We start from the raw sequence: 13848 nt of genomic DNA, 5'->3' as shown, positions 1-13848 counted from the left end.
GTGCTAAAAACACCAGACGTACAGCAATGAGCATAATCCATCTATCTTGAAATACCCTGCTTCTCATTCCATGATGCACTTGGTGACCCAGTGACCAAACTCACTTAAATTTCTTTGATAAAAGAGTAAAATTTTGCTAACCCCTCTACCCAACTCCAGCTAGCTGGTATAATCATTCTTAATAACATAAGATATTTACTTTGGAAGAAATTTAAGCAAACAAATAAATATTCTGTACAGATGTAACTTATCTGGGGGCTTCTCAAGATCCATGGTTTTAAGCTATTGCCTGGATGACTTCTATTACAGAAAAAGTGAATGTTTAACTAGTAGTTCTGGGAGCCTTTCTCTATATAGAACTAGAGCAGCAGCTCCATTTACAAATCTGTTTTACTTGTTGAGATTATACTCCTAAATTTTTTTAATAACCCCTGTTCTAGGTAACTAACTGAAATTAAAATAAAATAACAGAATGCTATACATATAAATGTACGATGATTGGGGAATCAATGCTCAGTATGTGTTTTAATGATATCTCTAAAATGTGACACCCATTATCCTTTGATAGATCAAGGGATTGTGGTATTGAAACTCCCATAAATCCTTCAAAGAATATAGTGGTACAATATTAGATGCGTTTTTCTTGTTGTACTTGAACTTCCAGGGAGCTCCTGATGCTATCAAGTTCTTTATCATCATAGTCATCTCATCACACGTAGCAACTGATAAATTTGTAGTTAAAGAGAGCATTTTGGGGTTTTGTTTTGACATCCTTGATTACTTCTACACTGGGTTTTTCCAAGCAAAATGACTTTAAACATATTCTAGATTTTTGGTCATTGAAAAGAGGATTAAGTCTATATCACAGAAATAAAATTCATTAATGATGCTAAGGTATTTCAAAAGTAACTTTCTTATAAAGTTTCAGTCACCACCAGAAAGCATTTATGTAAAGGATTCACTATCTTATTCAGGACTTATTCAGAACTAGAAAATAATAGTGTTTTCCTTATATTGATGAAAAAGCCAAACAGTTAAGGATAGAGCCAATAAAATAAATACGGTATAGCCTATGGACACTAAAAGAAATCCAGTGGAGGATCTCCTAATACTAAAATGACTCCTTTATAAGCCAAATGTGAAATGAGCATGAAGAAAGGCATTCAGTAAGAAACACTCAGAGATAATCTTGATCATGAAATGCTTGTCCGTAAGGTATCCCACAACTCATTTCACCAACGTGTGGGAGGAACGACCTCTTTTTGGGCTTTCCCAGCCTTGATTTACTTTTTGAAAAGGAAGGATATTCTTAATCTAGCTTGAATTATGGTTTGGAAAGACTCTAATGACATTTATACCTTTTCCTCCCTATGACCTTAAAAAATGGTTTAGCTAGTGTCAGGCTTAAAAACACTCCTTCTCCCTGGAACTGTATCTAGAAGATACTGGCCAAGACATTTTCCACAAAGGGTCCTTTTACTGTGTTCATGTTGGGCTCTGACTTGAACTGTCCTTATGCCTCGGGTTCCAGCAAGCTTGTTCCCTTGCTCTGACTCTCATCTACTCACAGATGCCTTTGACCCTGTCTGTTGCAATTGTATTAGCAACTGAACCTCAAGATTTGAAAAACTAATCTTCAGCTAGTGGGACTTTTTGACAAGATTAGAAGATCTACCCAAAGTTGGATACTTTGTATAGTTTCAAAGTTGGATATAAAATGATTTTGTAAATATTCCTTTTGAATTAGCAAAATTAAGAAAATCAGTCCCACTAACCTAAGAGCTCTGGTCATCGTTTACAGCTTCTTTATCATCTGGGTAAACAAATATCATCCTCTTCCTTAAGGCACCAGATTCAGAAATAGTAAAGTTTACTCAAAGTTGTTTTTTGTTTTGTTTTGTTTTGTTTTTTTATAGTCACAATATTCTTCTCTGTGAGGACGGGCATGCTGTGGTGGCAGATTTTGGAGGTGAGATTTCCATGAATAATAACCGAAATGACATCAGTCTATTTCTTCATTCCTAGTTGGTACCTAATATTGTATGATGAATCTGAAAATGGATTGCGCACTGACAGCTATACTTGTCTAAGTCGTTCAAATTTCAGTGACCCTGAATCTTAAAAGTATATCATTTCTTTTCAGTTTTTCCTCTTTGATATCCCCAGCTAAAAGAAAGGAAGTGAGCATTTAAATAAGAGGTTTCTTGGGGTTTCAAAATTTTAGCTGTGATTTTGACCTTGTTTTTAAAGATATTTCCTTTGACATGAATTCGTTTTCTCTCTCCCTCAGAATCAAGATTTCTACAGTCTCTGGACGAAGACAACATGACAAAACAACCTGGGGTTTGCTGCTGCTTGCATTCCCTATAATTATGAAACAATTAAAATGTGTAAACTCAGCATGAGACAAAGTGAGATGAGAGCAGCTTTAACTGAAAGCATTGTCATTGTCCCAGGGGCAGGATAATGTTTTATGTTTTTATTTTCAGTAAGCCCTCAAAAGAACTTTTTCAAGGCTCTACCAGAAAAATAGATTAGATATATATTTGGGAAAATGATGGGCAAAATAATACAGAGTTTGTTACAAATATAACTGAAAAAAGTACATGGCAAGCATGGTTAATTGGCTTTCGTTTTTAGATCTTTTCATGAAGCAGTGGAGTGAACATTTAATCAGTAACTAACTATAGAATTTGTAGTTAACCAGCATCTATTAACAACTTTTTTTCTACTTTAGCATTATAAGGCAATATGTCACATAACCAAGCATTAATGTTTAAGTAAAATGTAAGTTATATACGTTATAACATCTGAAGCAAGCATAATTGTACTCAAAATATCTGCCATTAAATTCATTACCTGTTCTCTCCTTTGCTCCCCCCACACCCCCAAAAAGTAACTTCTCTTTCTAGACTACCTGTGTTATTTAATTACCCAAGTTTGGGGTAATTTTCCATTCCTTCCTTCCCTGCTTCCACTGACTTTACTCACTTTGTTCGCATGCTTGTTTTAACCTCTCATTTTCCACATCAGTTCAGGTCTTCATCATCTCTTTTCTGAACTAGAAGTAGGGTTCTAACTCCAGTACGCTCTTCCTGTTCATTCTCTGCAGCATCAGCTAAGTGCTGGGTATGGACAATTCACCTCCTCCTATAAACCATCAAAGATGGCCACTACCCGGGGCACCTGGGTGGCTCAGGCAGTTAAGCATCCGACTCTTGATTTCAGCTCAGGTCATAATCTCAGGGTCCCAGAATCAAGCCCCCAGTTGTGCTCCTTGCTCAGTGGGGAGTCTGCTTGGATACCCTCTCTCCTTCTTCCTCTGCCCCAGCCCCATGCACACATGCTTGCTTGCTCTCACTCTCTCTCAAATAAATAAATCTTAAAAAAAAAAAAAAAAAAAAAAAAAAAAAAAAAAAAAAAAAAAAAAAAAGATGCCCACTACCCACAGGCCAAAATCCAACTTCATTGCCTGACAGCCTCCTGTCCTCCCAGGTCTGGCTCAGGGCCCCTCTGTGACCTCTTCTCCCACAGCAAGTTCTTTCAAGTCCCCCGTACCCCAGCACACAAGCCTCCTGGTCATTCCCCAAACATGCCATTCACCTTCATATTCCTGTGACACTGCTAGTGTGGTTTTCTCTGCCTGGATAGCCCTCCACTCCACCCCACCTAAAAGGAGTCTACTCATCTTGCAAGGCCCAGGAAATTTTACCCATTTTAAGTGCCTTCCCTTCCATTACATCCTCCCCAACATTTGATGCCTCCTCCCCATGCACTTTTCTGTCTGTGCTTTTGTGCATTTTGCACTGCTAATTTAAACTCTTATTCATTCAGTCTACAAACTTTTATTGAGGGCCTACCGTGTACCAGCCATTGTGCAAAGGGCCAGAAATGCAAAATGTAAAGAAAAGCTTAGTCCTTGATCTCAAGGAGCTCATTTTCTAATAGGGAAAACATGGTAATAAGCAGATAGATTGAAAGCAGTTTGGAAATTCAGTGGTAAATAAGGTGTGACAAAGCATCATGGGAGCTCAGGTGGGATGAATGGGAGTAAATTAGGTGTAGCGAAAACAGAAAGGAGTGGCAGGTAGAATGAACAACAGTATGAGCAAAGTCATAGTGGAGAACAAGAAATATCAGACTTCCTGGGGGAACTTCAAATAGGTTGGCATTGTTGGCATGCACTGTGTGAGGAAGAGAGAGTGAGAGATGAGTTAGAGAGGAAGGCAGGAACCACATAATGGACCATGTTGTATTGTAAGTAGGATTATGCATGCTGGTTTCCCCAGTTAGATTTCACTCATTCATCCAACAAATATTTATGGACTACTTACTAGATGCCAGACTTTCTTCTAGGAACTGGGGATATTACAGTGAATAAATTAATTTTCTTATTCCTATGGAGCTAATATTCTACTAGAAAGAGAGAGACACTGAGCAGATTAACAGAATATCTATTGGTGGTGATAAGTGTTATGAACTAAAAACAAAGCACAACATATGAATGGAGAGTAGTAGTAGGGGTGCCATTTAGGGCAAGAGAGAAAGATAACATTTGACGAGAGACCTGACCGCCAGTCATCCATGTGTGGGGAGGGGCAATACAGAGGGAACAATAAGTGCAAAGGCCCTGAGGCAGGAAAATTCTCTGTGTGTTCAAGAACAGAATGACTAGAGTGGAGTGAGCAAGAGGAGAGTGGTAAGATATGAGGTAAGGGAGGTAGGAAGAATGAGTCCTCTTTTTGACAGGACACACAGACCTGGGACATAGAGATAGCTTAATCAGTGGTTGTCAACCCCGGCTACACATTGGAATCACTTCAGAAACTCGTTTAGAAAGTATGCCACTTGAATCTAACCCCCAGAAATGCTGATTTCTTTGGCCTGGGGTTAATCTTGGGTACCTGTATCTTTAAAAAAATTTCCTCAGGAGACTCTAAAATGCATCCAGAGTGGCTAAATAAACTTTTGTTGAAAGAAATTGAATTGAATGTCACCAACAGCAAGTAATTTTTTTTTTATCCTACCAGTGTAGTCTTCAAGCACAGCACTACTCTAGATTTATTTTGAAGGCTATTTTGTGTCTTACTAGTTATGTGGCCTTGTGTAAGTTGGCTGATTACTCTATTGCTCCCCTGTGGAAAAATGGGCACATTGTATGCCTGCTTCCACTTACGCAATGTTGTGACACAATGTATCATCTGCTACATAAGTGGAGGCTATTTGGAGTGTGAAAGCTCGTGGGGAAGAATTGCATATAAGCACCATAATCAGAATAGAGATATTCTTGGAATGCTGTAATTACGCACGATTTCAAAATAAGGTAGACACTTCAAAAGAATTAGCAGCAGCCAGCTCTGCATAGAATTTCAGGAAGAGCAATAAAAGAATACTGGTATCCTTCAGTGGAAATACAAAGAAAGAAGGTGTTTGGCGAAGTTCATTTATGTTATGGATCGTGAGGTTTTAGAGCTGGAAGGGCTTGCCTCCTCTGTTTTACCCTTGAGGAATCTGAGGTCCAGGAAGCATATGAGATTTGTCCAGAGCTGCCCAAACAGGCAGTGGTACAGCTAGAACTGGAATTTTCATCTCCTGACTCGAAACCTAGTGCTCTTTCCCCTAAACCACAAATAAACCAAAATTATGCATTTGCATCCCAGAATGGAAACTTATATTTAAAACCAAAAAAATACATAACTGCAAGTGAGAAGAATGTAAATAATGCCATCCAAACATGAATATAAAACTTTGTACAGAGAAAATTATAACATTTTCTAGATTTTGTTCCTGGGATATTTATTGCACAAACCGCATTCAGAAATAACACAACTGGGCAAACAAAGGAGATGTGACAGACGTGATCCTGCCAGTAAGATATCTGCTTTATAGGAATATTCTGGCCACTCCCCTAAGGTCCTTTCTCTCCTCAGTCATGAAGGCACTATTTATGCGTCTAATTTAGTGACTTCCTAAATTACAACCTGAAGATCTAAAGGAGGAAAGGTGCCTCCCACAGTGTGTGATTCACCCCCAGGGAGGCATAGAGCTCTTGGATGAGTCGTGATTGGCTATTCAGAAGCTTGTATGGCTTCTAGGGGTAAGATGCTCAGAAGTAAACAGAAAATGCTGCTGCCGTGATCATCATTTTATAAGATGCAGGGCTACTTGATGATTAATATTGTTGGAATATTTTTGGAAGAATTATGACTCTCATGATCTTCCAATGATTTACAAAATGCAATTTGTAAAAATGAGCAACAATAGTAAACCTGCTATTTATGTATAAACACACCAGTTTATTGCACAGTATAGGGCAATCAATGTTATTTTATGTGTATATCTTTTGAGAGCAATGGGAGAACACTTAAATCCTTACTAAGAAAAGCACTGTTCTACAATGGAATAACTAAACACTTGGTGAGTGACTTGTGGATGTTTCTGGACACGCAGAACCTCCGCTGGATGGCTCCTGAGGTGTTCACGCAGTGCACGCGCTACACCATCAAAGCTGACGTCTTCAGCTACGCTCTATGTCTGTGGGAACTTCTCACCGGTGAAATTCCATTCGCTCATCTTAAGCCAGGTAAGGCATCCTGCAAAGTGTCTCTGTTTTTCAGAGTTCTATGCATTTTCATGACTTCAAGAAACACTTTTTTCTAAAAATTATTACTCTTGGTGGGTTGGCAAGATGAGAATTAAGTAAACAATTTCAATTTGGTTTTTTGTTTTGTTTTGTTTCGTTTTCTTTTAAAAGATCCTATTTATTTATTTATTAATTTATTTATTTATCTGAGAGAGAGAGAGCAAAAGAGAAAGAGCACAGCAGTGGGGAGAGGGACGCAAGGTTCAATCCCAGGACCCTGAGACCATGACTGAGTGAAAGGCAGACGTTTAACTGACTGAGCCACCCAGGCGCCCCTCAATATGTTTTAAAGCATGTGCCAAATCCAGAAAACTTAATGACCTGTGTGATTTTTAAACACAGGCACACAGAAGCGTAGGTATATTTTATTAAAGTTTAAGGCGTTGATTTATCTGTGGTTAATAAAACAAGCAAATAAATGACTATGGTCAGATGGCTGGTGGGTGCAAATAATGTGGACATTGTAATACTTATTTTTTGAGATTAGATTCTAGATGCTCCTTTTTACTGTGTATATAAGGGTGAGCTGAAAGTAGCAACACATAAAAATAACCTATAAGGACTGTTTTCTGCTTGTCTCACATTATAGAAGAGAATTGCTTTTCCTAGTAATTTTGTATTACATAAATGGATACCTTCCAAAAATGGGGCTTTGTGAGTAGGAGCCTAATTTTTGGTGATAATATACATTATACTCTGTGTACATGTAGACTGTAAAGGTACAGAATCTAATCACATGAAAAATATACACATACTTGAAGTTTAAGGTAAATTTTATTTGCATCTGTCTCTTCTTTTTATTTAAGCTGCTTTTATGTCTTGTCACTCCATTTACTTATTTGTATTCACCATTAGACTGGAAATTTGCCCCCAACAATCACTCATCTGATTTATGTCTTTATAGGTTTGCCTTTTCCAGAATGTCCTAAAAATGGAATCATGTTGTTGATTTTCAATAATTCATTCTTTTTTTGTTCCTGAGTAATATTCCATTGTGTGGATGTATCTCAATTTAATTATGCATTGACGAGTTGATGATTATTTGAATTATTCTCATTTTTGGCCTACTGTGAATAAGATAACTAAAACCATTCAGGTCTTTGTGTGGATGGTTTTATTACTTTTGAATAAATATGTAAGAGATGATTACCAGATCTTATGATAAGAGTTTTTCTAAGGTGTCTGTACCATTATGGATTCCCACCAGCAGTGGATTAGAATTCCAGTTGCTACACACCCTTACCAGGACTTTTTTTTAAAGCCTGTTTAAAATAAAATATTAGCCATTTAGGTAGGTATGTAATGGTATATCATTGTAGGGTTATTTTATATTTCTCTACCAACTAATGATGTTGATAATCTTTTCACATGCTTATGTGTGTTCATACCGCTTTCTTTGGTAAAGTGTTTGTTCAGATTGCCTTATTATTTACTTATAAGAGTTCTTAGATTCTAGGTAAAAGTCTTTCATCTACTATGCGTTTTGAAAGTATTTTTCTCTAGTCTGTGGCTTGCCTTTTCATAGTCTTGAAAGCAGTTTTTAATTTCAATGATGTATACCTTATCAGACTTTTAAATCACATTTTTTTTGTATCCTTTCTAAAATACGGTTGCATCACTGAGGCCACAAAGATTTCATCCTATGTTTTCTTATAGAACTCTTAAAGGTTTAGGTTTTATATTTATAAAATCTATTTGTGTTCTTTTTTTTTTTTTTTTTTTGTAATGGCACAGGTATGAGCTTTTGTTATTCTTTTGTTAATTTGTTTTTTGGGAGCCTGGGTGGCTCAGTCAGTTGAGCATCTGCCTTCGGCTTAGGTCATGATCTCAGGGTCCTGGGATGGAGCCCTGTGTCATATTGGGCTCCCTTCTCAGCCCTCTCTCTGCAGCTCCCCCTCCTTGGGCTCTCTGTCTCTCTCTCTCCCTCTCTCAAATAAATAAATAAAATCTTTTAAAAAATTCTTCGTAAAAAAATTTGTTTTTTAAAATGGATGTTTAATTTTCCAGCATGATTTGTTGAAAAAAACTTTCCTATCTCCATTAAATTATTTTGGTACTTTGTCAAAAATCAATTCACCATATATGTGTATTTATTTTTGGACTCTGTTCCATTGATATATGTCTACCCTTACACTAATACCATATTATATTGAAAGGTTGCAGTTAAGTCTTGAAATCAGGTTATATGAATCCTTCAACTATGTTCTTCTTTCTAAAAACTGCTTTGGCTCTTCTAGGCTTTTTGCTTTTCTATGTAAATTTTTTAAATCAACTTATTTCTACCAAAAAAAAAAAGAGCCCACCGGAATTTTGGGTAGATTACACTGAGTTTCTAGATCAATATGGGAAGAACTGACAACTTAAGCATACTGAATCTGCCAATCAGTCCACATGGTATAGCCTTCCCTTCAGTTAGGTCTTCTGTAATTTCTGTCATAAGTGTGACTGTAGTTTGTGGCATAAACCTTGCACATTTTTTTAGACTTATCTCTATGCATTTTGTGTTTGATACTATTATACATGTTGTATTTTAAAATTTCAATGTCCAGTGGTTCTTTGCTAGAAGAGAGATATAATTAATTTTTAAACATCAACCTAGTTTACTCTACAAAGTTGTTAAATTCACTTACTCATTCAAGTAGCTTTTTTCTACATTCTTTGAGATTTTCCACATAGATGATTTTGTGGTCTGTTAATAAAACTTTCTTTTCAATCTGTATGTGCTTTTATATCTTTTTCTTGTCTTCTTGCACAAGCAAAGACTGATGAACAAAAATGAACAAAAAACAGAAGTGATGAGATATATACCTCAAATCTATCTCCTTCTCAAAATTTCACCCACCAACATGCTAGTCAAAGCTGCTGTCTTTGTCACTATAACTCCTGCAATAGCCATTTGACTTCTTTCCCTTCATTCTGCTGCCCTTCCTCTCCACTCCTTATAGAGCTACTGGAATGGTGTTTAAAAAACATAAAACCAATTATGTTACTATTGCTTAAAATCATCCAATGGCTTCCTGTGTCCTTAGGATTAAATCTCAAAGTTATTAACAGGCCCTACACCACTCTACGTGTTTCTGTACTTCCAACCTTGCTCAGATCATTTCATGTCCTGTGCTCCAGCCACTGTAGCCATCTTTTGCTTCCTTCAGTGTGTCCCATTTCTTCTGGCCCTTTTATAAACTTTTCCTCTGGAAATGCAGTTGGTGATGACTCCACAAAGATTACTGTGAGGATCAGATGAAATGATATTTGTGACGGAACTTTGTAAACTGAACACTCTCTGCAACTGTTAAGATGAGAGATGAGGGCAAAGTGTAACTAACACAAGATCAGGACCTCCTAGGATGCTATATTCGTGTGGCACTCGTCTCCAGAAAGCCCATATAAAAACTCCAGTCATCCTTGACTTCTCTTTCTTCTTTTGCTTTTTCCTCCTGTTCTTCCTTTCTTGTTCTCATTCATTTCCTTATTTTCAGTCCTACTTTCTAAATATCTCCTGAATCTTTCCATTTATCTTCCTCTCCACTGCTACTTCCTTATTTTGCATAGAATTCTGCATGGTATCTTAAATGGTGTCCTCATCTCCAGGTTTTCTCATCATCTTCTTTTCACCAGTTGCCATACTATAGCTAGGTTTAGCTTTCTGAAAACTCAAGTTAGATCATCTGGCCTCCGGTATTTAAAATCTCCAATGTTTTCCCTTTGCTCTTAAGATAAAAACAAAGTTTCTTGAAACAGTCTACAAAGCCTCACACTTATACATTCCTTCTTTCCTCCCCAGGTCTACCTCTTGCCACTTCCAGTCTCTCATCTATGTTCCAGCCACAGGGCACTATTTCTTTTCCCCAACATGGCTTGTTTCATCTCACTTCCCTGTCTTTGCACACATTAGTCTCTTTGAGACATTCTTGCTCACTTTCCATCATATGATCCCTAATTAATTTTTAGATCTTAGCTTAAATATCACTTCTTCCCAAAACATCTTCTGTAATTCTCTAATATTGAGTTAATGCAGTCTCCTCCATGCCCCAAGTCATCATTTATTATAGTATTTATCATGTTTTACTCATACAGTTTTGGAATTTTCTTTACTTCATTATCCCTTGCTAATTATACAGTGAATATTTCGAAGAGATAAGATCGCTTCTGTCACGGACCCCCCCCCAGGAATATTTACCCTTTTTAGAGAGAGAATATTATAAAATCAAACAGTTAAAAGTCTTGCCTACGAATAACTTGATTCCAATATCCCAGATATTAGAATTTATAGTACTTTATTGGAAAGAGAGTTGGTTTATGATAGATGTTGAATTTTTTAAAGTTGGACAGTGACCATGCATCAAGAAATGAGACTGTTTATATCATTGCACTGGTTAGGCAATCTAGCATATGTTCAGCAATAAATTATGTGAAGCATCAGATTCAATATAAGCTACATATTAGCCATTTACAAAGAGGAACAAATCCATGACTACAATGTATGACAGCATTATCAATTATGGTAGTAGCAACATTACACACGGCTCATCCTTCTGGATTTAGTAGTACCCTATCTCCTGGGAGAAATAGAAAAGTGGAACACAAAGATTGGCATTGACTCCTATGCAAGTGATGGGTATGCATTAAGAACTTGAAGTTAGAGTCTCTTTTGCATAGGATATGTTCAGATTAACCTTATAATCTCAGGTTTAGAAAGAACCAAAAAAGCCATCACATCCAGCATTCAATGGGTACCTGAGACCAAATACCCAAAGGGCAGGAGGAAATAGGCAAATGCTCTACACAAGACAGTGTGATGGACAGGAAATCACATGCTCTGACTCCAGGGGAATAGCTGCTACCCAGTTCCAGCCAAATAGTGCCATGCAGGAATGCAGAGATCACTGCTCATTGTTACCATATAAAATAATCTCTGTGTGTTTGTGTAGAAATCTAAAGGTTTGGGGCACCTGGGTGGTTCATTCGGTTAAGACTCTGACTCTTGATTTTTGCTCAGGTCATGACCTCGGGTCATGAGATCAAGCCCCGTGTTGGGCTCTGCACTGGGTGTAAAGCCTGCTGAAGATTCTCTCTCTCTCCCTCTCCCTCATGCCTCCATGCATGCACTTTCGAAAGAAAGAAAGAAAGAAAGAAAGAAAGAAAGAAAGAAAGAAAGAAAGAAAGAAAGAAAAAAGAAAGAAAAAGTCTAAAGGTTTTTAAATGTTGGCAATTGATTCAACTTTTAAGAAAGCATTTTTCAGGCTAACACCATATGGGCTAAAGAGAATCAGCATAATGTGTAAGAACATGAGCCTTGTAACTGTATGCGAGGTACTTAACCTAGCTATACTTCACTTTGTTTTTAAAATGGGGGTAATAATAGGACCTACCTCAAAAGATTGGAATGGTGACTGGGAATTGGAAACATTCAATAAATATTAACTATTATTATTCTCGTTAGGCTATCATTGAGTGCTCCTCTGGCTGGGAACTGTGCTAGAGTTAAGAGGAAAACAAAGAATAGGGCATTTCTCAAGCCCTCATAGTACAGAGCAGAGGTTAAGTCCCAACTAGACAGAAGCAGACTGCTAAAGATGCTCCCTGGAGGAGTCTCCTGCCCAAACCGTGGAAAATGGGAAGATGGTATCAGAGAAGGAATCTGAGAAGAGATGATCCGTGCACTTCAAAAAGATGAAAACTAATTAAATAGAGAAATAGTGGGGAGGTAGAGAAGGAGTTCCAACAGAAAGCAGTAGTGGCAAGGTGCAGAGGCATGAGAGAGACGCAAATAATTCAGCAGGGATGAATCAGAGAATACAAGGGAATCCATCACAAGACACATGCTGTAAATGTCAACCTAGAGCTAGGTGGTGAAGGGCCTTGTGTGTTCACAGTGAAAGTCACGGCAAGAGTTTAAGCAGGGCAATAATACAATGCTATTATTGTTTTCAAATGCTCCCTCTTGCTACAAAGCAAAGTCTGGATTGAAGAGGCTTGAAATCAGGGTCGAGGAGACCAGGTTGTCTAGATAAGAATGTATAAAACCTTAACTAGGGTTGTGGCTTAGGAGAGGCTGGTTGTGGGAAATTTGAATGGGACTTACCCACGGGTTGAGGTGGGAGCACAAGGGAGAGGGAGGAGTCAGGGATAACTTCCAGGCTTCTGGCTGAGCCAGCAGGAGGATGATGGATCCAGGGAGAAAGCAGATTTGTGAGAGAAGTGACAAGATTAGGGAGAGAAGAAGCCAAGGTGTGAAGCCAAGCAGAGAGAGAAGAACCAGGCAAGATGAAAAAGGAGCTGGTATGACCTGGCAAACAAGAGCTGTACTGGATACATTTCAGAGAAAGAAACCAACACCTGCTTCCCAGATTTTATGCCTCTCCTGGGTCTGTCTCCTCTGATATATCATGAAAAACTAAAGAAGACATCTAGGATAAATTAATCCATCAATATGTATTTTATCCAATACCATTCCCTTATAACCAGGTACCAAATTTCGTGGATCACTTTCAGATTATAGTTTGAGGCCAAAGAAGAAAGCCTCTTGTTTTCCTTTTCCTATGTGATGCCAGCTGGTTCACAAGGAGACTCAACTCTGTGTCCTGGGATTCCTTAATGCCAAGCTGTATCTAAGTCTCGGATGCAGCATCAAATTAAGAACATCTGCCAATTCATTCTAGCCAGATTTTGGTGAGACTTCATATTGAGGTTTTAACTCAGAGTTGCAAACTGTAATATTGGGGCCAAATATGGCTTGCAAATTTTTTTTCTTTCACATATGATTGTAAAAAAAATAAGAATTTAAGTACATTTAGAGACACGGTTATATCACAGGATCCCATATTTGTAGCCATTTGTGTTTGCTACCCTGTTTAAATATTAGATGATTATGTTCTTTCTCCATATATGATTAGGACCCTAAGGCATCCTAAATATAATAACCTTAAAAGGCATAAGCACGCTGATGATGTGGACTACACTTTGACAAGTGATAAGAAAATAGGAGTGAACTAAAGTTCTGAAATCCTGTGTTTGCTGTGCTAATCTTCATCAGTTTATCACTGAGAAGAGTAGAGCCAGCCAATCACTACACAGATCACTGGAAAGATCAAATCGGTCCAATGGATGGTGATATTTCTATGAACATAGCTGATATTAACATTCCAATACTTCATTACACTGACAAAGATTGCAATGAGAATAGACACTGGTGCAAATTAATC

General features: G+C 37.7%; 1 protein-coding gene across 1 annotated transcript in view; it reads left to right on the top strand.

Moving 5' to 3' along the window:
• Window positions 1-13848, top strand: part of TNNI3K (TNNI3 interacting kinase) — a 277662-nt gene that overhangs the window by 178755 nt on the left and 85059 nt on the right. Inside the window, exons 18-20 of the mRNA XM_040627127.1 lie at window positions 1917-1969; window positions 2291-2343; window positions 6451-6583. Of these exons, the coding sequence (XP_040483061.1) occupies window positions 1917-1969; window positions 2291-2343; window positions 6451-6583 (239 nt within the window). The remainder of the gene's footprint in view (window positions 1-1916; window positions 1970-2290; window positions 2344-6450; window positions 6584-13848) is intronic.

Source organism: Ursus maritimus, unplaced genomic scaffold (genome assembly GCF_017311325.1).
Source record: "Ursus maritimus isolate PB19 unplaced genomic scaffold, ASM1731132v1 scaffold_12, whole genome shotgun sequence".
In the NCBI taxonomy this organism is placed as follows: Eukaryota; Metazoa; Chordata; class Mammalia; order Carnivora; family Ursidae; genus Ursus; species Ursus maritimus.
This window is presented reverse-complemented; position numbering and strand designations above follow the sequence as displayed.